General features: G+C 39.2%; 1 protein-coding gene across 2 annotated transcripts in view; it reads right to left on the bottom strand.

Annotated features, from left to right (window-relative positions):
- The window catches only part of SLC39A11 (solute carrier family 39 member 11), a 538,533-nt gene that overhangs the window by 474,926 nt on the left and 37,533 nt on the right, over positions 1–26,074 (bottom strand). For both annotated transcript variants that reach the window (XM_044676317.1, XM_044676318.1), the window contains one exon: positions 4,711–4,869. In XM_044676317.1, the coding sequence (XP_044532252.1) occupies positions 4,711–4,869 (159 nt within the window). The remainder of the gene's footprint in view (positions 1–4,710; positions 4,870–26,074) is intronic.

The raw sequence follows: 26,074 nt of genomic DNA, 5'->3' as shown, positions 1-26,074 counted from the left end.
GGGGGGGGGGGCGGGGGGGGGGTTGAAGGGGAAAGGGGAGCATGAATCATGTAACCACGTTAAAAATGAATATTAATAAATGTTAAAAAAAAAAAAAAAAAAAACAGCATCTACAATATTTGTTCCTACATGGTCTTGTACTTGAATAGCTTTCTTTATTTAAAACCTAAGTCCTCGCAATAATAAAAATGCCCATTTCATGTTTTAAAAAAAAAAAAAAAAAAAAAAATTATACACGTTCTCCGCACACTCACACACTGCCCTCTCCTCTCTGCTGGCCAGAACAAGTGGGTCTCCGCCAAGCAGGAAAAGCACCCACCAATTCTCCTTGGCTCTCACTGGGCAGGATTTCCAAAGACTTGGGCCACCACCTCTTCCTAATTCCTTGTCTTTCCTCAAGAAAAAAGCTGAATGCTCAGTCTGCCTCACTGACCACTGACATCAAAACCTCATCACATTGCAGACAAACACAAATAGTGCATACAGCTCACCAGAACCCTATTTGGTCTTTTTTTTTCCCCACATGTGCAACAAATTGCTAATTCTATTTCCCCCAGCTTATATTTTGATTGAAAAATAATTCCACCCAAAGAGCTCAACTTTTGGGACAAAAATCCACTATTTGACAAAAGCTGTTGGGAAAATTGGAAAACAATATGGGAGAGATTAGGATTAGATCAACATCTCACACCCTACACCAAGATAAATTCAGAATGGGTGAAAGACTTGAATATAAAGAAGGAAACCATAAGTAAATTAGGTGAACACAGAATAATATACTTGTCAGATCTATGGGAAAGAGAAAATTTTAAAACCAAGCAAAAGTTAGAGAAAATTACAAAATGTAAAATAAATAATTTTGATTATATTAAATTAAAAAGGTTTTGTACAAACAAAAACAATGCAACCAAAATCAGAAGGGAAACAACAAACTAAGAAAAAATCTTTATAAGAAAAAATTCTGACAGAGGTCTAATTACTCAAATATACAAGGAGCTAAATCAATTGTATAAAAAAATCAAGCCATTCCCCAATTGATAAATGGGCAAGGGACATGAATAGGCAATTTTCAGATAAAGAAATCAAAAGTATCAATAAGCACATGAGAAAGTGTTCTAAATCTCTAATAATTAGAGAAATGCAAATCAAAACAACTTTGAGGTACCACCTCAAACCTAGCAGATTGGCTAAAATGACAGCAGAGGAGAGTAATGAATGCTGGAGGTGATGTGGCAAAATTGGGACATTAATGCTTTGCTGGTGGAGTTGTGAACTGATCCAACCATTCTGGATGGCAATTTGGAACTATGCCCAAAGAGCTCTAAAAGAATGCCTGCCCTTTGATCCATCAATACCATTGCTAGGATTGTACCCCAAAGAGATCATAGATAAACAGACTTGCACAAAAATATTTATAGCTGCGCTCTTTGTGGTGGCAAAAAACTGGAAAAGGAGGGTATGTCCTTCAAATGGGGAATGGCTGAACAAATTGTGGTATATGCTGGTGATGGAATACTATTGTGCCCAAAGGAATAATAAACTGGAGGAATTCCATGTGAACTGGAAAGATCACCAGGAATTGATGCAGAGTGAAAGGAGCAGAGCCAGAAGAACATTATACACAGAGACTGATACACTGTGGTAAAATTGAATGTAATGGATGTCTGTACTAGCAGCAATGCAATGACCCAAGACAATTCTAAGGGATTTATGGAAAAGAACACTACCCACATTCAGAGGAAGAACTACAGGAGTGGGAACACAGAAGAAAAACAACTGCTTGGACACTTGAGTTGATGAGGACATGATTGGGGATGTAGACCTGAAAAGACATACCAATGTAACTATCAATAATATGTAAATAAGTCTTGACTGACCACACATATTAAAACCAGTGGAAATGCAAGTTAGCTATGGGGGGGGGGGGGGGGGGAGGGGGTGAAGGGTAAAGTAAAAACATGAATTATGGGGGGCAGCTGGGTAGCTCAGTGGAGTGAGAGTCAAGGCTAGAGACAGGAGGTCCTAGGTTCAAACCCGGCCTCAGCCACTTCCCAGCTGTGTGACCCTGGGCAGGTCACTTGACCCCCATTGCCCACCCTTACCAATCTTCCACCTATGAGACAATACACCGAAGTACAAGGGTTTAAAAAAAAAAACAACATATGTAACCATGGAAATTTTTTCTAAAAATAAAAAATTATAAAAGAAAATAAAAATAATCCCACAAAGAGACAAGAGGTCCTGGGTTCAAATTTGGCCTCAGATACTCCCTAGTTGTGTGACCCTAGGCAAATCACTTAATCCCACTGACAAGCCCTTACTGCTCATTTGTACCTTTGGAACCAATGCTTAGTATTGACTCTAAGACAGAAGGTAAGAGTCTTTAAAAAAAAGGAAAAGAAAAGAAAAATAATCCCATAAGGAGAACTTGTACATTTGCATTCACAGTCTTACTAAGTTTTATCTTAGGATTACAGAATGATAGATTTGAGATCTTAAATCATAGATTTGGAGCTGAAAGATACTTTTTTTTTTCCCATTCAACTTCTTTTTATTTTCAGTTCCAAAATTCCTCCCTGTCCCACCAGCTCCCCCATTCATGGAGAATATCAGAAATACAAAAATACCCATTACAACTATAAAGCAGGAAAAATAAAACTCCATATTAGCCATGCATGGCTGAAGCAGGGGAGAGGGAAAAAAGAAAAAGAACGGGGAAAAAAATGCTCCACCTGCACTCATCCATCAGCTCTTTTTCTGGAGGTGGATAGTATTTTTCATCATGAGTCCTTTCAAACCCTGGTGTGTCAGGTTAATCAGTTTCTAAGCCTAAAAGGAACTTGTGAGGTTTAGATGAATCTCTTCATTTTATAGATGAGGCAACAGAAGCTTCAGCAAGGTTAAATGATTCGCTGTCTGAAGTAGTCTGACCATGCCATTCCATAACCAACAGTGACCCAACAGGATTTTCTTCAGCAAGCATTCAGGAATGGTGGGTTTCATTTTCTTTCCCCTCCCAATACACAAAGCATCCCTCATAGCCTCTGCCCACCAGCTCACTGCTGACAAGCTACGTAAGCTCAAACAACTCTTACCTTAAGCTGGTGATGGCAAACCTATGACACACGTGTCAGCACTGGCATGCATAGCCATTTTCGACGACATGCAGCCGCATACAGAAAAGTATGGGGCCGCATGCCGAGGGTGAAACATTTGCTATAGTGTAGTGTAGACACTCTGTGCATTATAGATGACAATTCTACCTATATTAATTTACCTATTTTGATTTATTAAATACAGTTATATATTACAATTATACATTTTTTATTATTTAAATAAACTATAAATATCACGAAATTATGGTTTGTTTTCTCTCAAAGTGATACACTACCTGAGTTATGCTCATTTTTTTGGCAAAAAAAAATTTTTTAAGGTGTGATTTTTTTTTTTAGATTTAAATATTTTTTTTTTAGAAATATTTTCCATGGTTACATAATTCCTGTTTTTACTTTCCCCTTCACCCCCCCTTCAATCCCTCCCCCATATCCAATGAGCATTTCCCCTGGTTTTAACATGTGTGATCAGTCAAGACTTATTTACATATTATTGATAGTTGCATTTTTTGGCAAATTTTGACACACCAAGCTCAAAAGAAGGTTGCCCATCACTGCCTTAATCTCATCTACCTGTGTCCAAGGAAAAGTACCCAGGATAACCTATCAGGCTTCTAGGTTAGAGGTGTGATGCAGAGGCATTTGTTTTCATTTACATTTAGGTATCTTTACAGAATAGTCACAACCAAACTGTAGACTGATACTCTGTACAATATAGCAGAAAGAATACATGCTGATTCTGGAGTCAGAAAGCCTGAGTGGTGACTTCGAGCAAGTCACTTCAAACTCCTCAGGCCCCCATTTCATTAGTAAAGGGGAAATGTGATCCCTTCAAGGTCCAAAAACTAAGATCTTTTTGCTGCTTATAAACATTGATGTTCCAATGAGCTCTCGGTAATCAGCTGGGAGTCCCCCATGAGGGAAGTGTCTGAGACACCTGACTCCCCTTGTTGACCCCAAGGAATCTTCTCTGCATCCTTTTAGCACTCAAAGCCTTGGTTTGGATGGTATTAATTCAAACTTGATGAGAAGTACTGCTCTGTCAGTATTCCAAAGGCATTTTCCTGATATGTGTTACATCTCTGTTACAATTCTCTTAGCTTTTTGAGATAGAAACCATATATCTTCTACTCCTTAATTGTTCATACTCAAACATACACATACTAATACTGCACTAGTTCATGCAGGCCTCTTTTTTATAATGAAATCTGACATTTAAAAATCTGAACATACCAGGCAGGTAAATGGAAGTGAGAAGGAGGAGAAGGATATTATTCACATCACGAAAAGATTTTTCATTTTAAAGATTTCTCTTAAAGAAAATTTTCTTTAAATAAAAGTACTCTCAAAGCATTCCAAATGTGTTTATAAATCATTACCCATTTAACAAAGAGCTTCCATTTTAGGCATGGTTAGAGTGAAATAAGCAGAACGAGGAAAACATACACAGTATATTATGTGTGCCTAAATATCTCCCACATGGAATAAAAGCACTGTACTAAGCAAAGGACCAACCATCTTCCCTGCACTCTGCAGCTCTCCATCCATGGTGTCCCTGGCTATGTGCCCAGCCTGGGGCTGAGCGGTGCTTACTCACCAAGTAAGGCATCAGAAGATCAGCCAGGTAGACAAAAGATGCTCCGAGAGTAAAGCCGACAGCCACAGGGAAGAAAGCAAAGGCACCAAAATTTCCTGAGGATTCTGCCATCTCAATTGCAGGAGCCAGAAGAGACCAGTAGGAAGCAGCAAGCATGACCTAGAAGAAAGGAACTCACCACAATCATTCAAAACAATCATAAAACAGCTTCAGTGCTGGATCACCAGCGCGTAAGTATGCCTTAACTCCCATAATGTTGCTTCATATTGACAAACCACGTATTTCCAAGTGCCAAGTGCCCATAGAACCAAAGGTCTAGTCTCAGAACCTCTGAAAGCCAACACTGTAGAATAATAAGATTTATCCTTTTGTAAAGCTAGGAAATGAGTGACTATTGGGTAGAAAGTTAGCTATTCAGAGAGCAGCCAGCATTCCCTTGTTTTCCCTAAGCACTATTGATGGTATGCACTATAGGATTTTGTGTTTATTTAAAGGTCTTATCACTGGGTGTTCAGATGCCTATTCTCTCCCACCAAATTCTAAGGTTCTCAAAGCTGGGGATCATAGTTTCTATTGCTTTCATATCACCACCACCACCCACCACCTAACTTACCTTGCCCAGTTCTGATACACAGAATGTTATATATAGTGTTAAATGACTCTTTTTCTAAGTGAGAGTTACACTGTTTTCTGACCTAGACAGATGGGACTCTTGCATTCAGTTCTGGGCATCTTATTTTAGAAAGATCAAAGATAAGCTGAAAGCATCCAGAAAAGAACAACCTAAGCCAAACTAAGGGCACAACTCTTGAGCAGCTTGCTCCCCACTGCCAACTTGCATCTCCTGAGCTTGAAACTGGCCACCATAGTTTGTTTTCCAAAATGGCATTAAATCTGGTAATATATCAGATTAAGTCATAAATCAAGGTATACAAATCAAGGCTAAAAATGAACAATTGAGTATATTCTACACTTTGCAAAGCTTCTAAGGGCACTTGACCATGGAACCATCTATGAGTGGGATATCTGACCAATTGTCATTCGGCCCCTGCTTTTTCATTGATAAGGAAGCTCAATAGCTCACAGGGCAGTTATTTGACTCTGCTGTCCCCAAGTTACCATCCTACATCACATCTCTTAGTAAGAACTCTCCATTCTTCTTACCCTCATTTCCTTTCACTTTTAAACCCCCTGACATCTTCCTTCCAGCCCTACCACTCTGTTTCTCTAGTCTCTGCAAGGTTATGTTAAAGAAATATATGGGTAGTAAGAGATATAGCTGTATAATGATGGTAATGATGTGTATCTGTCTATCGTCTCCTTAGCTGCAGTTGGTGGGAGAAACACCTACTCCTATCGCCCTGGCTGCTGCTGTAAGTTATCCCCTTCTCTCTGGCAGGTTTGGTTGATAATCTGTTGGAAATTCCTTTAAAAGCTGCCCAAGTAAGGACCTTTGAGAGGTTAGATAGATGGTTAACCTCTCCAGGCCCAACCTGAGGTTGGATAAATTAGTGATGGGCTATTGATCAGCCTTGGATAATGTTCAGGATCTGATTGATAGAAAGACCACTCAGGAAGGTACTTGTTATTAAACACTCTTTTATCTATAATTAGGGAAAGGATAACAAGGTCAAAGATTGGGGATTGGAAATCCTATTGATCTATTATCTATCAGACTAATTAACAATCAGGACTGGAGGCTACTGATCTGGTGGAGGCTTGAGATTTCACCTCTCCTTCTATCTTTGGCCAGACCTGGCCACAGCCAAGCCAGAGGATAGGGAAGGCTATTGCTGAGGATATATTAATGGTCTTTATTCTCTCAGCTCTCTCACTACTAGTGTTGTTGATTCATTAGCTCTCACAGTCTGGCCAGGAAATAGATTCAGGCTTATTCCTACCCTCTTCTTCTTCTACCTCCCAGCCACCCTTCAACCACCCTTCAGCCACCCACTCCCAGATAGAACCACAGAGGCTTGCAGAGATCTGTGATCTCCAGTTCTCAGCCTCTGAGTCCAGAGACCCCTTTCAAGGTAGCTGTGAGGGATATATATAGGGTGGGGCCAACCGACATTTGCCCCTGGCTCACAGCACCTGGGAACATTCCAAGTCTCTCAATTGCCATCCTTGTCAGTCAAGGTGGCATCCATCTTTTCTCAGATTATTGAATATAACAGTTACCATTGGCGTTCTAGTGCCTATGTCTCAGTTCTCATTATATTTGACCCTTCTACAGCTATCCTTCTATTGACCTCAGTACCTTAACACCCCTGCTTCTATAACATTCTTCTTTCTTTCTGGTGCTTCTCCTTGTCTGACCACTGCTTCTCAGTTTCCTTTGCAACATTAGTCATGGGTCTGTACAAAGCTCTGTCCTGGGTCTTTGTCATCTCATCAGTTCCCATGAGGCCAATTTATCATCTTTAGACACAGGACTCACATCTATATATCTAAACTTGTATATTCCATTACCATCTCAAATTCAACATATCTAAAATATCCCAAACCCATCTTTCTTGCAAATCACCATCTTTGAACAACACTCTCTTTCCATTCACCCGAATTCAAAATCTCACAGTCAATCCGTAAATCTTATGAGACTAGACAAAATCATTTGACCTATATATGTTTCAGTTTCCTCATATGTAAAATGGCTAGCGGGCCTCTGTGGCCACTTCCAGATCAAAATCTTCTAGAGTAGGAAAACTGTTAGCTATTTATATTGAAAGGAAATTTACCTTCCTGCAACTTCTTATTGGCCTTAGGACAACAAAGAAACAAGCCTATTTTCCTCTTAACATATAATAGACCAGATATCTGAAAACAGAAAGATCAGGGAAAGTCGATATCATTCTTGCATAGGAAATGTTCTTATTCCAAATTAACAGGAATTATTTGAATAATACAATAATCAACTCAAAGTAGAGAAAAATTCCATAAAGGAGAATATATAAAGCTAAGCAATTTAAGGAATCCAGAAAAACTTGGCAAGATCTTATAAATTGACTCAAAAAAGAAATAAGAATCAAAAGAACATCAACATATTACCAAAATAATGTAAAGGAAAACAACACAAATTACATAACATCAAAATTAATAATTTAAAGAAGTAAATATGCATAGAATACAAAATATCTAGATTAATAGAACAAGAAATGGATAGTTTTAAAATAAACCAAGCTTAGAAAGGTAAATTGAACAAGCCATAAATGAACTCACAAAGTGTGGAAGATGAAAGGGTGGGGGAAGAGTAAAGAACAAGAGTAAATGAAACAATTAATTCCAGAATTACATTAAATTGTTTGTAAGGGGGCAATTTGGTGGTCAGTAGTTAAAGAGCTAGGCCTAGAGATGTGAGGTACTAGGTTCAGATCTAGCCTCAGAACTACCCAGGTATGTGACCCTTGGCAAGTCATTTAACCCCCAAATGTCTAGCCCTTACCACTCTTCTGCCTTAGAACCAATACACAGTATTAATTCTAAAATGGAAGTGAAGAGGTTTCTTTTTAACTGTTTGCAAAAGGAAAAAAGAGATCCTACCAAATTCTTCGATGGCACAAATATGGTCATGAAATCTGCACCAGACTTTAAAGGAAAAAAATTATATACCACTATCTCTAATGATTACTAATGGAAAAAAACTCAATAAAACACTAGCAAAGATGATATAAAAATATTAAAAGATTATACACTTTGACCTGGTTAGATTTATCCCAGAAATGCAAGGCCAGTTCAATATTAGGAAAACTATAAGACAATATTCCATATCACTAATAAAAACAATAAAAATCAAAATTTTTATCAAGACATGCTAAAAAATCAATTGATAAAATAGAAAACCTATTTCAATTAAAAACATTAAGAAGGATGGGAATAAGTGAGCATTTCCTTAATATGATAAATGGTATTTATTTAAAACCAAAAAGTCACTTTTATATTTCATAGGAAAATACTACAAGTCTTTCTCTTACTATCAGGAAAGCAAGGATACCTTATCACTATTATTACTTGATGAAATGCAGAAAATGTTAACTATAGCAATAAGGTTTTAAAAAAAGAAAGTGAGTGAATAAACACAGGCAGACAAAATTAAATTTTTTATTTTGCAGATTTTTCTATAAACCCTAGAAATTCAACTAAAAATTACCTGGGAAAGCTTCAAAAAAGTAGATGAATGTGTGAGATATCTATATCTAAATATAATATGCAAGAGAAGTCAGCAGGAAAAGTTGGCAAGAAAAATTCCATTCAAAATAACTAAAGAATGAATAAATATTTGAGAGCATACCTACCAAGACAAATGCAGGAATTATGTAAACTACTACTATAAAACACTCTTGATTTTTTTATTTTTTTAAAACCCTTACCTTCTGTCTTAGAATCAATACTGGATATTGGTTCTAAGGCAGAAGAGTGGTAAGGGCTAGGCAATGGGGGTTAAGTGACTTGCCTAGGGTCACACACCTAGGAAGTGTCTGGGGCCATGTAGTGTTTTCACTCTTTAAAGAAAAAGACATAGTTAAGAGGAAAGATAGTAGTAACTGCTACTCATGAATAGGCCATGGGAATATAGTAAAAACTAACAATATTAACTAACTTAATTTACTTTTCAAATTTCCATATCAACCAAATCACCAATGGCTGTTTTATAAAGCTAGAAAAAAAATAATAAAACTTCTCTGGAAGAACAAAAAATCAATAATCCTGAGGGAGATAAAATTTTTAAATGTAATAAATACAGTACCATATTGCATTCTATACCACAAAGTAGTAGTCATCAAAACTATTTGGTAATGAATCAGTGGAACATTTTAGAAACACAACATACAGAAGTAAACAAAGTAGCATCATTCAAGCATCCCTGAATAAACCCAAAGACTCCAACTACTGGGGTAAGGACTCACTGTTTAAACAGAAACTACTATAAAAACCTGAAAGCAGTCTGGCAGAAATTAGGTTTAGATCAGCATCTCATACTATTTCCCCAGTAGATAAATGTCAAGGGATAGGAATAGATAATTCTCAAAAGAAGAGCAAACTAGAAACAACTGTATGGGGGGAAAGTCCCAAATCAGTAATAAGAGAAATAAAAATTACTTCCTCCCATACCTGCCACATACAATCTGCTGTGCTCATGAAAACCTGTCTTTCTCCTAAAAGGCACAGAATCCCTGGCCAACCTGTTCCCAATACTGAAAGTCCCTTCTCTCGTGGCTCCCAAAGCACTGGGCCAGGAATGAGGGAGTCAATCAATTAGCATTTATTAAGCACCTAAATATAAAGCCAGGCACTAGGCTAAGCCTGGAGGAAAAGGAAAATGAAGGTCAATTGCTCCTTGTTGTCACTTCCAAGAACCAACAACCTCCCTTCCTCTAGGGTTCACTACAACTATTTTTATCACTGAATCTAACTCCTTGTTAGAGTCATCCATCAGGCACAGAGCTTTTTCTCCCTCTTTTCTCACAAAATTCAATGTCTGGTTCAATCTTTTTCTCCATTTCCATTCCTATCTTCATACATGGGGGCTTCAGGTGATGCCCCCTTGAACACTACTGCCCCTTCATGAAACTACTAACTCCTCTGAGCTCTTTCTTCATCAAAGCAATGCACAAAGATGATCATAACCTGGACCTGACTATCAACCATGACTGTTTACTTCCATGATCTAGAAGTATAAAACTCTTCTTCATGCCATACCTTTCTATTCTTCCTTCTCTCATTCAACATGATTTCTTCCAGTTCACAGTGATCTACAGCTCTTCCAACCCTCTCTGTGGTTCAAATTCATTACCTCTATTTGGCTCTCACTTCTCTCCTCTCATATTCTTGCCCCTAGGGTTAACCATTTTAGTCATTTAGTATCAACCTTTGAATCCCCTCACCCCAATGTCTTGATTAGTCATGCCATACCAAACTCCAATTCTGGGTCACCCACACTATTCACTTTCTCATTATTTTTAGGGTGCTGCTCAACACTTCTGAACAAAATCACACCATTGTGCCTACAAATCTGTGATTTCATCTCACCTGAACTCTTACACGATGCATAGCAATTCTTTTATTCTTCTGATTGGCTCTCAATAGACTCTTAAGAAGCTGTTCAAAATCTTTTCTCTCCTAAACTTCCTATATCACTTTCTCAGTCAAGTACCTTGCTTCTTACTTTTATTTTATTTTTTAAAGAGACCATCTGCTGTGAGCTCCCTCTTCCACACCATAAAAACTTCCTTCTTTATATTCTATTGTTTCCACCTTTGCTAGAGACTCTGATAGAGAAGTGGCCCTTCTTGATAAGTCTAACAATTCTACCTTTTTTTAAAAATCTTCCATCTGTTCTTTATCCACTAGCTCCTTCCTTTCTGCCTATAAAAAGATCTATTTCCCCATCCTTAAAAAAAACACAAAACCTTTATATCTTGTATCTCACCAAGATATCATCCTCTATCTCTTCAAAGTTTCATAAAATTCTAGAAGAGGTCAATTATATTCATTGCTTTTATTTCCTGACCTGTCATTCACCTCTCAATATCTCACCATCTGACTTTTAATCCCACCACTCAACCAATATCATTCTCCTCATGGTTACCAATGATCTTGTAATGAACTGCTCAATCCATCGGTCATTTCTCAGTCCTAACATTCTACCTGACCTCTCTGCAACTTCTGACACTGATAACCAACCCCCACTCTTGGCTTTTGTGACACCTCTCTTGATACATCTGCTAACTGGTAAGCATTCCTTTTCAGTCTCTTACTAAATTTTCGTCTTCTCTCACACTAGATTTGATCAAGCAATAATAATTTGTTAAAACTACTATGTGCCAGGCAACATGCTAAGCACTAATGATACAAAGTCTTTTTAGTTTTTTGTGTGTGTGAAACAAAGAGCAAAAAATATGCAGGCATTCCCTGAGTCTCTGTCCTGAGCCCCTTTTTTCCTCTATCCCTTCCTACACTCTTTCCCTCAGTAATCTCATCAGCCTCCAAGTATCATAGTTCAAGTTCCATCTCAATACAGACAATTCCCAAGTCCAACTTTCTCATCACTCTTCTTATTTCTAGTCCTACATACTATCTACCAGCTGATGGATGTGTGAAACCTGTAAGTCTCACTCAACACACAGAAAACAGAACTCACTTATTCCTCCTCCTCCAAGCTTCCCTATTTCCATGGAGAGCATCAATGTCCTCAAAGTGATACAGATTCACAACCTAGTTATGCTCCATTCTTCCTAAGTCTCAAGTCTGTTTCCATAGAATCAACTAAAATCTTTCCCATTATCTTTGCTCAAACACTATACCAATTTAGTCCCTTGTCCTCTCCTACTGTACTATTATAATAGCCTCCTAATTGTCCTAATTTAATTAGGACTAATTTAATTACCTCCTAAGCCTACCTGCTTATAATCTTTCCCCTCTCTAATCCATTCTCCACATAATTGGTAAACTGATATTCCTAAAACTCAAAGGACCATATCACACTCTTCTCACTCAAAAACTATCAATGGTTTCTGTATTGTCTCAAGGACAAAATAAAAAGTCATCAGTCTAGCATTTAAGACTCTCTACAATCTGGTTCCCACCTACCTTTCCATCTTATTTTACATGACCCTCTCTGCCATTTACAAAGTCAAACTGTTCCCCATACAAAACATTCTATTTCCAGCCTTCATGCCTTTGTATAGGTAAGATGTATTCTGTTTTCATTCCTAGTGGAATCCAGCCTCCAAACCTTATGAGGCCTTTCCTGATATCCACTCCTCCTAGGAATAGGCACTATCTCCCTCCTAAAATTACTTCCCACCACTTTGTACTTTTGTTGTACTTATTTTTACACTCTGATATGTTCTTATTGTTCAGTCGTTTAGTTGTGTCCAACTTTTCATGACCCCGTTGAACCATGGGAATTTTCTTGGCAAGATACTGGGGTGCTTTGCCATTTCCTTCTCCAGTGGATTAAGGCAAACAGAAGTTAAGTGATTGCCCAGGATCACATAGCTATTAAGTGTCTGAGGCCACTCTAGACCCTGCACTCTACCCACTGAGACATCCCATGGATGTCAATTCCTTTTCAAAGAAAAGCTCCTCAAACACAGAAAATGTTTCATTTTTGTCCTTGTGTCCCCCTGCCCTTGCAAAGAGTAAGAGTTTAATAAATGCTTGTTGAATTGAATGCGATTCATTAAAACATTTTAAATTATTAATTTAACAAATAACAAATATGAACATTTCATTATACAAAGAAAAAAGTTCACTGTATATAAAACTATTACCTTTTGCTATATGTACTTTGTGTTTTTTAAGTGTACTTAATATGACAGCAACAAAACTGTCCTTGCCTATCTCTCCTTCTGAGCTTTCTTCTGTTTTTTCTTAAATGCTGAACAAATGTTCTTTTCTTTCTTTTATTCTTTCTCTGTATCACTGTCATTACCACCAATCCCCTTTCCTTCAAATAAAAGTCATGCCCCCTTCCCCATATCCACTATGTATACTCAAGTGAAAAAAAAAATCAGTACATTCGCTAAATCTGAAAATATATGCCTCGCTCTGTGCCTCTAGTCCAGGGGTCGGCAACGTATGGCTCTCGAGCCATATCTGGCTCTTTTGAGGGCCAGATATGGCTCTTACTGTAGGAGCCATGAAGTCAAATTTTTTTCAGGCGCTGTTACAGAGCACACACTGTGAGCACCGTACGGCTCTCACGGAATTACATTTTTAAAAATGTGGCGTTTATGGCTCTCAAGGCCAAAAAGGTTGCCGACCCCTGATCTAGTCCATCACCTCACTGCCTAGAGGCAGGGGACATGTGTGTTTTACTGTCAGTCTTCTGAAGTCATGACTGATCTCAGTATTGACTAGACTTCTGAAATCTTTCAGAGTTGTTTTTCTTTATACTATTATGGTCAAACAATAGTAGTATATGTGGTCTGTCTGCCCTAGAATGGTGCATGTGTAAAGGGTGCTAACTTCCTAGCTCGTCCTTGAGTATAAAATGACACCAGCCATAACCACTAATGAAGCTATGCATGGGGCTGGTCTCCTGAGACAATTATTTCTTCATTTCTTCATCACAGTAGAACAACAAAGCCTGAGACCAAGGCAACAGCGGTAGACTTAGTAAAGGTCTCCTTTCAATGTGTGTATGTTTCTACATGTCCCCAGTGGTATGAATACTATCAATAAGCTTCATAATGAGATCAGTAGATTGTAGAGCTGAGACAAGCAGTTCCTCCCACTCAGTTCCTGTTTCTGGTCTGAAGCACCTTCTGCTTTGGGCTCATTAGCAGAGAAGAGATGACAACTGCAGCCTAATCACATCTTTCCAGCCTCAAGTTACCCACTCTACCCACTTGTCCAGGCTTTCTTCGATGATTCATTAGTTAACTATCCTTTCAGAGAGGTGACTTTACCAAATCCTATTACTTCAACTACTTACATTACCAAAAAATGAGAAGTATTGAGCACAGTGGACAGAGTCATAGAATGGAGTCTGGAAGACCTAGGTTTAAATAAAATCTGCTCTGAAACTTAAATAGACTGAACCATCCTGAGCTTTAGATCTGAGGCTGGTGGAGGGCACAAATCACAGATCTCTAATATATTAACATAAAATATAAAAATACTTAAAACCACAGTTTTACTAACAAAATTTTCATCATTCATGACATGAATCATTCACTTACATGTACTGTCTCATTTCTCCAACTCTCTTTAACAGTAACTGTGGCTATTCAGTGGCTTTTCATCCAACTCTTTTTGTTGTTGTTATTTCAATTGTGTCCGATTTGATAGGAATCAAATCATACCACCATTGCCTCTGGGAAGACATCATGTGGACTCCATCACTGTAGCCCATTCCCCAGACCAAACTTGCTCTCCTGGCTATTACTGCCTAGTTATGTTGTTTCTCCCTATTAAAATGACCCCATTTGGGATTTTCTTGACAAAGATACTAGAATGGTTTGGCCTCTCCTTCTCTGGCTCATTTTACAGATGAGGAAACTGAGGCAGATAGTTAAGCAATTTGCCCGGGATCACAAAGTGTTTGAGACCAGGTTTGTTTGTTTTCTTACCTCAGGGAGATAAGTCTTCTTGACATGAGACTGTGCACTCTATCTCCTACACTGCCAAGGTACTTTCATATTACCCTTTCTCCCCATAAACACACAGTTAAATGTAGTAAAGAGGTCTTCCTTACCCATATTCTCTCTGTACTCTTTCCCTTGCTTAAGTCTGAGCTTTAGTCATTTTTAATTCTTAACCCTCCTTGCCTATTGTATCCCAACTACAAGGTCCCTAACATTCATCTCTCTTCTCTACTCAAAATGCCACCATATAAGATCACTGGGTCAATCCAGTCAGCTTAAGAACTCTCACCCTAGGCCTAGAGTTGTTTTAATTGGTGAGTTGAGTGAATTTTCACTCAAAAACTAGCCCTGATAGGCCCACGCTTCCCTTCCCATCCCATTCATCCATCAACTCTAGCTACAATATATACCTCAACAGTACCACCCCTTTTCTATCTCCCAATATGAACAGTGTAATGCAGGACTGATGCAAGATCCCTTGCATTTGAAAAATCACCCTAGGCAATCCTGGCAGTTAGGGAAATGGAACTTTGGCCCAGCAAGTGCCAGTCTCAAGACCTAACTGTTGGAGCTAGAACTATAAATACCCCTGGAGAACCAACCTGGGGGTTCTGATTTGCTTGACCTCCCTTTGTGTTTAAATAAACCCTTAGCCTGATACCGAGAGCTTCTATAGTTATTGATAGCATCATTCAGGGCTAAGGGGGGTAAAGAGGGAAGATAGCAACCACTTGTCTCCAAAGGGGGTTCTGACCAGGCATCCATTTTATTCAGGAAGTGAGTCAGCTTCACTTCCTGTTCGTACTGCTTTCTCTCCAACAGGGAGGGGCTCCTCACTCCACACCTTAAAGGAGCCTACAGACAGCAGGGAGACTGACTGGACGTCTCAGCTCAGGCCCACACTTCCCTGGCTGTCTCAGATCAACAAATACTGTAGTTGTAGGCTCCCTGCCCCAGTAGACTTACAGGTACCACCAGCTCCCCTAATTATCACCCTGTTACCCCCCATTACAATAGGAATCAAATCAAACCACCATTGCCTCTGGGAAGACATCATGTGGACTCCATCACTGTAGCTCATTCCCCAGACCAAACTTGCTTTCCTGGCTATTACTGCCTAGTTATATTGTTTCTCCCTATTAAAATGTAAGCTCTGTAAAAGCAAGCCTTCTCTCACATATGTATTTATCTTTCAAATACTGTGCCCGGCATTCAACTTGCATTTTTTCATTTATGCATACATCCATTCACTAATTCCCCATCTCAGTTATCCCCTCTATGTTCCTCTATGCCAATAATTTGCAAATATGAGTCCCTAGCCCTAAACTTTCCCCTGAGCTCCATATACATTTCCAGCTATCTAATGGACATCTCCATCTGTCATCCCTCTGATAATTCAACCCGTCCAAAACTAAACTCATCTTCCACCCCATAAACCCATCCTCACCACTTCCTATACTCCTGTTGACTTGACTATCTCTGTAAGTGGCACCAAACAGACCACCCCAGGTGTTGGTTTTATATGAGTGTTCTCTTACAACAATGACCAATATGGAAGTATGTTCTGCATGATAATACACGTATAACCCAGATCAAATTGCCTACCATTGCCAGGAGAGGAAAGGAAAGGGAGGAAGGGAAAGATTTGGATCATATAATTTTGGAAAACATATGTTGAAAATTGTTATTACATGTAATTGGGAATTTTTTTTTATTTTTTAAAACCTTACCTTCCATCTTGAAGTCAATACTGTGTATTGGCTGCAAGGCAGAAGAGTGGTAAGGGTAGGCAATGGGGGTCAAGTGACTTGCCCAGGGTCACACAGCTGGGAAGCGTCTGAGGTCACATTTGAACCTAGAACCTCCCATCTCTAGGCCTGGCTCTCAATCCACTGAGCTACCCAGCTGCCCTCGGGAAATATTTTTAAAAACATGTTTTAAAGTTCAAACAAAAAATTTAAATACAAAAATAAATTAAATGCCTCCCCAGGCTGGAAAGCATGGAATCATCCTTAATTCTTACCTTTCCCTTGCCTCTCACTTACAATCTGCTGTTAAATGTCATCTATTCTACCAATTCAAAATCACTCACATCCATCTCCCTCTATTGATATGCTATCAGCTCAGTTCAGGCCCTCATTACCTCTTCCCTGGGTTTTTGTGACAGCTCTCTATCTCCCTTCCTACAATCTCTTCTCTTCTCAAATCCATCATATACACCCCTAACAAAATATTCTTCCCAAAGCTGTTCTGATGCCTAAAGCAGAGCTCACTACCCAATTTGAAAACCATCAATATCTCCCTCTTGTCTATCTATTGTCCAAGGCCCCGTAAGTGTAGAGTTCTAGGCCCTCCAGAATCTGGCCACCAGCTATTTCTTAATTTCCTCCTTCCTCTCCATGGTAAAATGGTTAGATGATTATGGCTGGGGGCCGCTAGGTGGCACAGTGGATGGAGTCAGAAAGATTCAGCATCCCAAGTTCAAATCTGGTCTCAGACACTAAGTAGCTCTGTAACCATGAGCAAGTCACTTCACCCTGTTTGCCTCAGTTTCCTCATCTATAAAATGAGTGGGAGAAGGAAATGACAATCCACTCCAGTATCTGTGCCAAGAATAACCCAGAGGGGGTTACAAAGAGTCAGACATGACTGAACAACAATAAAAATGAAGACCACCAGCCTTAGAATCAGAAAATTAGGACTCAAATGATGTGGGCAAGTCACTTAACCTCAAAGCCAAGCACTCAGACAAAGGTCTTCAGGCAAAAGATAAAAAAAAAAAAAGTCTGGGACCAATTGCTCTCAGTAACTATCCCCTTTGGGCCCCTGGCCAGAGTACCAGGTTCCAAGGTCCTTCCCATCCCACCAACCAGAGGCAAAGCCCTTATTTATACAGCAGGGGTCTGTGGGGAACACACGTGAACAGTCTGTGGATGCATCAAAAAACTCATAGAAGAGGCAGGATCTTGGGATGCCAGAGAGCCTCCCACATCTAAGATCCTGTGCTCTCCCTCCTGCTCGCTCCAGGTCCATCAGCTGGCTGGTTGTCCTGGATGGCAGAGCCAATCTGACATTCACTAAATACATGTAAACTATTTCAGATTTCCTGCTGGGAACTAGAGCTGCTGTGTGCCAACAAAGTGAATTACTCTGTCCTCCTCTTTGCCAGTCTCACATCTCTAATTAGACTGTTCCTTCTACGTGGAACCCTCAATCCTTCTTCTCTATCTCTACCCACAGAAATCCTGACCCCCAGCCTTCCTAATTTACTGGCTTGATCAAAGCTGTCGATGTCCCGAAAGCATGGGTCTGACTATATCACATACATACAAACACACACACAATTAAACTGAAGTGAAAGGATGGGGCCAGGTTGTAAAGGGCTTTAAATGCCAAACATGTGGTCCTAAAGTTAATAGGGAGCCATGGAAGTTTACTGAGGGTTGGATTTGAAATAATGAGACCTAAACTTTAAGGAAATAAGTGTGGTGACTGTAGAGGATGTCATGGAGACCAATTAGGAGGCTACTTCAAGTGAAAGATGATGTGGGTCTGAAATAGGTGTGGTGTGTAAGGGTGTGAGAGAGAGGGGGAAGGAAGGATGGAGGGAGAAAGAGACAGACAGACAGGGGAGGAAAGGCGAGAAGCGGGGGAGGAGGGGAAGGGAGAGAGAGAGAGAGAGAGAGAGAGAGAGAGAGAGAGAGAGAGAGAAGGAGACAAAAAGAAGGGGGAGGAAAAAAGAAGGGGTAGAGGGAGAAAAAAAGGGGACATTTGAGAGATGTTATAGAAGTACCTATATATAGAAATATACCTCACACCTGATTGGAAATATGTGGGGATGAAAGTGAAGGAGAAGAGAAGGGTAAAACAAAGTCACAAAACTAAGTAATTAGAAGCCCTTGTGGTACTCTCAGCAAAAGCAGATAAGTTCAGAAAATGAGTGGCTTTGGTGAGGAAAATAGAGAGTTCTGTTTTAAATGCACTGAGTTTGAGACACTTCTTATCCAACAAGAAGTTGATGGTGGGGGCAGCTGGGTAGCTCAGTGGATTGAGAGCCAGGCCTAGAGACAGGAGGCCCTAGGTTCAAATCTAACACTTGCCAGCTGTGTGACCCTTGGCAAGTCACTTGACCCCCATTGCCTACCCTTACCACTCTTCTGCCTTGGAGCCAATACACAGTATTGACTCTAAGACTGAAGGTAAGGGTTTAAAAGAAGAAAAAGAAGAAGAAGTTGATGGCATGAGATTAGAGTTTAAAAGAGTTCACATGGAAACAGATAGACATTATAATTGAACACAGGGGAATTTATGAGGTCACCAAGCAAAAAAAGAAGAGGACCCAGGACAAAATCTTCAGGTAAACTCACAGTCAGGGGCTAGTAACTATCAGGGACTGGTTTTGACTCTCTATCCATCCTATCTCCCAGGGCAGTCTTCCCTTCATTAAACCATGATATCACTCCTCAAAATTCTAGCAAAACATATCACATGATCCTGCTCTTCAAAATCCCAGGCAGATTGCTAAAGGAATTCATATTCAATAGTGTTAATAATTTCCTTCTAGCGTTAGAGGCACCAGAGGGGAGTAATTTAAAATAATCAGACAAACGTATAGCCCTCAGCACATAAACCTTTTGTTTTCTACTTTAGTATTCATTATGGGAGACCTTCATTTTGTAAATATGAACCAATTTATGGAAAATTCTCCAGGGGGAGGGGGAGTATAGGAAAATAACATTCCCACAGATGAGTGCAATTAAACATTGATTTATTACAGTCCGTGAAAAAGAAGGTACATAGAGATGGCACCTAAAAAATTTCATTTTTTCTAAAATCAAATTAAAAGGGGAAAAATTCTTGAACACAGAACACCAATAATGGCCAAACATCACTCTCAACTCTTTATGCAGAAGCCCCTGAAGCAAACACCTAACATTATACTAGTATATAGAACAGGTGAGTACATAAACACACATACACATATATTGTGAATACATGCATGTAGGTATAAATACATGTATATGTGTATGGTGACCACCCCTCACCTACACAGGAGTTACATTCCAGAGACACCCCCCAGAGGTGAAAATCTGCTAAGTAGCAGCGTTCACTGCCAGAAGCCTTAGAAGGCACAGAATGTTTCGGTGGCACAGGGCTTGAAATAAATTCAAACGTTTATGAAAACTTCACAAAAACACAACACCGCAGAGCAACACTATGCGTAGCAATCAGACATCGATATGAAGTGCACAAGAAGAGATGCTGAATGTATGGGCACAGTGCAGGAGAGCAAACAGACCGATGCTACAGTCACCGAGCCAATCAGCGCCCAGGATACAGAGCACAGCATCTTTTATTTCATCAGCCAATAGTGTGCATGTATCATCTCATGTTGGCAAACTTGCACAAGAAGTAGTGGCATACTGCATTTCCATCGTTACAGTACAGGATGCATCCGTAAATCCTGCAAAATGCAAAAACTCTACAATACAGAATTAGATTTTTTTTGAAAGCCCACAATAAGTGTACTGCAATATAGCAAGGGACAACAATATATACATAATATACAATAGTATATCACATGTTGTATTATGGGAATACTCAAATATGTAAACAATTCTAATGCATCTATAGTATCATCCACAATGTTGCTCCAACAATGCAAAATTAATTAATGCATATCTTCCCATCCTGGGCAACTTTTAGCCATGGCTGCCTATAAGTTTGCTGGGGAGCCTTCCTCAATTTCTACTGATAGTGCAAATTTCCTGTGGTATATATACAAGCTATCAGTTACCCCCAAAACCTTCTATGTGATTGGTCCAGGTAACATAGTGGTTAGAATGCTGGGCCCAGACCTGAGAAGACCTAAGTTCAAATCCATCATTAGGTACTTCCTAGCTATGTGACCCTGGGCAAGTCATTTAACCTCTCTCAACCATAGTTTCTCTATCTGTAAAATGGAGGCAACCTACCTCAGAGCAGTGCTGTGAGGTAAAATGAGAGAACAGGTAAATTGCAAACCTTATAGGGCTTTTTAATTGCTGGCTATTATAACTGGATTTGTAAAGCATACATAATACAGCTGATATATAAGAACAGTATTATGAGGATACAGAACATAAACTGTGCTATTTTGATCAAATATTCAGCAGCTCAGTTAGAGTTATGTCACCCAAGACTACTCCTCCAGGCCTTCCTGCTGCCCTGTTCCTCTGGATTCGATTTCTGAGTTGCTTTCCTTGGGTGAGGGAGCTTCCTCAGAAGCCTTCATTGTGCCAACAACCATCAGCTCCATCAGGATGGAAGTGTGACTGCACCTGTCCAGCAGCTGATCACCAACAAAGAGGTAGTGCACAAACCTCAAAGGGGCAGCTCGGTTCTGAGGTAACCTGACGTGGCACCCAGCCACCAATCCATCATCATCTTCCAAGCACTAGCCAATTAAGAGACAATTGTACCAGCTGCTAAGGGCTCTCCCCAAAACCCTTCGTCGCTAGCTCCAAGCTGTTTCTAATGCTGGCAGATCAGGGAACAGACCCTGCCAACTTCTGACAAGGAGTTGATTACATGGCACCAATAATCGGTCTGGTCCCATCCAGGAAGCTCTAGGGAGATCTTGGCAAAATCGTTTAACAAATGCTTATTGATTAAATGACTGATTAATTAATTTCTCTCAATCAAGGGGAACACCATCCCAAAGCATCAGTCCTTGGGTTCCCTCCCCCATCTAGGCCCCCAAAGAAACAATTGGGGAGTCAAAATAATGGTTGTAGGCTAAGCATGACTTTAAGGTGAGGGTTTGTGTGTCATGGACCCCTTTGGCAGTATGCTGAGGCCTACAGATCCTTTCTCAGAAAGACATTTTGAAACGCATAAAATAAACAAATAATATTTAAATATAGTTACTGATTTTTTTAAGTGCAAATACCCCAGGTCAGTAAATCATAAAGGAAAGGGCATTTAGGTAGCACAATAGATAGAATGCTAGGCCAGGAGGACTAGGTACAAATCTGGCTTCAGATACTTCCTAGATGAGGGACCCTGGGCAAGTCACTCAACCTCAGTGGCCTAGTCCTTACTGCCCTTCTGTCTAGGAACTGAGACTAAGACAGAAAGTAAGGGTTTTAAAATGAAAAGAAAAAAAGTCATACAGGACAGTCGAAAAGGATTGTAACAAGAATAGTTTGGCTACCACCATTTTACAGTCAAGAGTCAATAGAGAATGATTATGTCTTTGTATAAGAGAACATATATAGAGTCTAGGGGAATACAAACAGACATATGTGGCTGCATGAGTTCAGGGGCACATAAATCTGCCATCCTATATCCCCCACCAGAGTCACTGACCAACCATGTTAAAGATTACCTCCTCCAAACTCCAATTCACTTCACCAATAACCATTTTATGAGCCTGTTATATCAAGAAGGTAGCAAGATTAGTAAATGGAGTTCAGGGCCTAAAGTAGGAGTAGGTCATGATCCTGTCTCTGACACTTGATAGCTGTTTCATCCTAGTCTTGGAAACTCTGTAGGCTTTATATAAGTCACTAACCAAACACCCTTTGAACCAAGGAGAAGAGTTCTCACACTAGGAGTTCTCCTTCCTAGATAAAGTGTTTATCATGTTCATATATGTGCCAAGTAAGCCCAACCAAAAATACCCTTCTTTGCTTGGCCAAGACAATCTCAATCACTTAATGAATTTCTTCTGCATCTTACTTCCTCCATTTCTCTTCAAGGCATCAGAGGGACTATAGCCTGTCTCACTCCACTCAAAGACCCTTTACCCCATCTCATACATCTGAAAAATCCTTAAATTAGAGATATTTCCTGATATAAATGTAACCTGATAAATTTAGCATAATTAAATCTGAGAAATTTCTGAATTGTTTCATAGAAATAACAAGTTTACCCTCAATTAGTATCTCCCTTTATCAAGAGGACCAAGAAAGATAGGTTTTCTTATATCCCCTGATGAAAGAGTTCCCTACTACAGATTTGGAGATTTCATGCCAATATTTTAGCCATACAAAATAAGCACATACTCAGGCCTTATAAGTAACCAAAGTGGTTTTTAAAAGACTAAAGAAACTATTATTCTCCTCTTCATTAACATGCCTTCTTTCCAGAAATAAGTGGCACTCACTAAAGCAAAATGAGATACTTAAGGATGAGATAACACATGTCAAGTACTTTGTAAATTTTAAAACACTACATAAATGCTAGCTATTATTATCAAATGGCAAAACTTCCCAGTTATCTGGATGGCACCGGATTTCCCCAAGGAGATACAGTCAATCTTCCCCTGAAGAGATTTATAGAACTAACCCTTGAACCAGGTCAGTGATTAGATAGCAGAACCAGGAAAAATAAAAGCTACAGATTACCCAAAATCATCTCTGAGCTATTGATTACAATCCACAACCACACCACTAAGGATAAGCTAGTGAATAGTATCCTGTTTTCATTTATATTGTGTTTTATATTCAAATTGCTTTAGCAATGTTACTTAATGCAATTCTTCTCTTGAGATATCTTATTTGATGTCATAAGGTATATATATAGCTACTTCTGGACAACAATATGAATTCTTCCAACTGAGCAGACTGTGACCAGACAGGACCTTCTCATCTTGCCCCACTCTTGTCCATGGCCTCTCAGGAATCTATTATAAGGGAACCCACCTGACACAATGGAGTCCTCTAAATTTCCAGACATTACAGAAAAATCAATAGGGATGCGGGCTATCCATTAACCTTTCAAGTGACTTCACTACATTTTCCTTTTCTTTTCATATCCTTTTCATATCCTCCACAAAGTTCCAATCTCATATTTCATAGCATAGAGGTGGGCCAAGTTCTCAAAGATTATACAAAAGCAGTATACACCCTCATGCTTCAATAATTCACATATATTCCCAAGAAGCAGACTGGATCTGCTTTCCAAGATTTCACCAGCATCCAAGGGATTCATAACACAAAAATGATTAAGAACCCTGCCCCAAGTCTTCTCCTTCCTTGGCTAAATGTTCCCAATCTCTTCAACCAATACTAATACAGTATAGACATCCTGGATGGCCTCCTCTAGTCTCCACTTTACCTAGTCTTTCCCTAAAATATAGTACACAGAACTAAACACAATACTCTAAATATGTCCTGCCCAGGAAAAAGTCCACAATATAGATATAACATTAATAATTAGAAGTCAAAACAAATAGTTAAATATAAGGTAGTTGAGGAGGGAGGGCACTAGAGTTTGGGGGAATCAGTAAAGACTTCATTCTGAAGATGGTTCTTCAGTCTCATCTTAAAGGATACAAGGGATTCTCTGAGAAATAGGGAGGGAAGGATGGAACAAAAATACCGTGATGGAAGGAGAGTCCTATGTGACAGAGAGAACGCAATTTGGCTGAATCAAAGAGTGTGAAAGGGGGGAATAATATCCAGTGAGGTGGGAAAGATATGCTAGATGCAGGCTATATAGAGCTTTATTTCTTTTTCTTTAATTCTGTTCAATTAACAAGTATTTATTTTCTCATCCTCCTTTAGCCTTCCTCTTATTGGGTAGAAAAAAAATCCTTATAACAAATATGCAGAGTCACGGCAAAACAAATTCCTACCCTGGCCATGTCCAAAAAATATATGGCTATCTCTATACCTAGAATCTATCTTCTGTCAGGAAGTGATTAGCAGTTTTCATAATCAATCTTCCAGAATCATGGTTGATTATTGCAATTAATCAGAAATCTTAAGTCTTTCAAGTTATCCATTATTACAATATTGTTATGGAAGAAATTGTTTTTCTGGTACTTCTTACTTCATTTTACCTAAGTTTAATTCTTTCCACATTTCTCCGAGATTATCCCATTGTCATTTCTTATGGCATAACTATGCTCCATTAACATTCAATAATATAATTTCATCAGTTGATGGGCATTCCCTTTTAGTATCCATTTCATGACTACTACAAATAAAGCTGATCTAAATAGTTTTATACATGTTGAATCTTCTTTCTTGGACCTCTTTGGGATATATGTCTAAATAGTAATATCACTGAGCTAAAGGATATGCACTGTTTAGCAACATTTGGGGCATAGTTCCAAATTGCTTTCCAGAATGGCTAGACCACTTCACAGCTCCAGCAACAGTGCATTAATGTGCTGTTTTTCTGTAGCTTCTCCAACATTTGTCATTTTCCTTTTCTGTCAACTTTACCCATGTAAGTGTGAGACAGAAAAACTCAAAGTTGTTTTATTTTGCATTTCTCTAATTATTAATGATCTGAAGCACTTTTTCATAAGGCTACAGCTTGCTTTGATTTCTTCCACTGAGAATGGTCTGTTCATATTCTTTCATCAGGTGTGTGTGTGGAGGGGGGGGGGGTGTACCATTTTTTGTTCTTAGAATTTGAATTGTTTTCTTATACAGAGAAATGAAACCTTTATCAAAGAAACTTGCTACAAAGAATTTTCCCTCCTTAACTGTTTCCCTCCAATTTTGGCCACATTAGTTTTATTTGTGCAAATGCTATTTCATATACCCCAAAGTTTTCCATTTTATCTTCTGCGTGACTCTCTATCCCTTATGTGGTTATAAACTGTTCCCCTATCCATAATCTGAAAGATAATTTCTTTTCCTTGCTCCTCTAATTTGTTTATAAGGTGACCTTTTGTGTCTAGGTCATATATCCATTTGGAGTTTATTTAGTTAAATGGTGTGAGGAGGTTGGTCAAAACCTAATTTCTACCAGATTGCTTTACAGGTTTCCCAGCAGTTTTTTGTCAAATAGTCTTTACTCCAGTAGCCAGAGTCATTAAATTTATTGAATACTCGCCTACTAGGCTCATTTGCTTCTGTATGCTATGTTTGTGTAGAGCTTAAACACTAAAGAAGAGTTTATATTTTACCCAAGAGGCAATGTAAAGTCACTGGAGTTGATTAAGTATGGCCATCACATGGTCAGATCTGGAAATTGAAGAAAATTACTTTGGAAGCAGAGTATAGGATAGAATGAAGTGGAGAGAAGCTGGAGACAAGAAGACCATTTAGGTAGCAATCGGCTAGGTGAGAACTGATAAGAGCCTAAATTAAGGTGGCAGCTGTGAGTGGAGACTCAGTTTAGGTAGCTGCATAAGGACCAATACAGCCCATGTCCCCAAAACAAATTCAGTAAATCCAAGTCAACAAAAAGGTCACAATCAGATGTCTATTGCCTCCCTACCCTCACAGAGGAGTAGTGGCTTTCTTAAGAGATGGTGGTACTACTGGAAA

Source organism: Gracilinanus agilis, chromosome 4 (assembly GCF_016433145.1).
Source record: "Gracilinanus agilis isolate LMUSP501 chromosome 4, AgileGrace, whole genome shotgun sequence".
NCBI classification, from domain to species: Eukaryota; Metazoa; Chordata; class Mammalia; order Didelphimorphia; family Didelphidae; genus Gracilinanus; species Gracilinanus agilis.
This window is presented reverse-complemented; position numbering and strand designations above follow the sequence as displayed.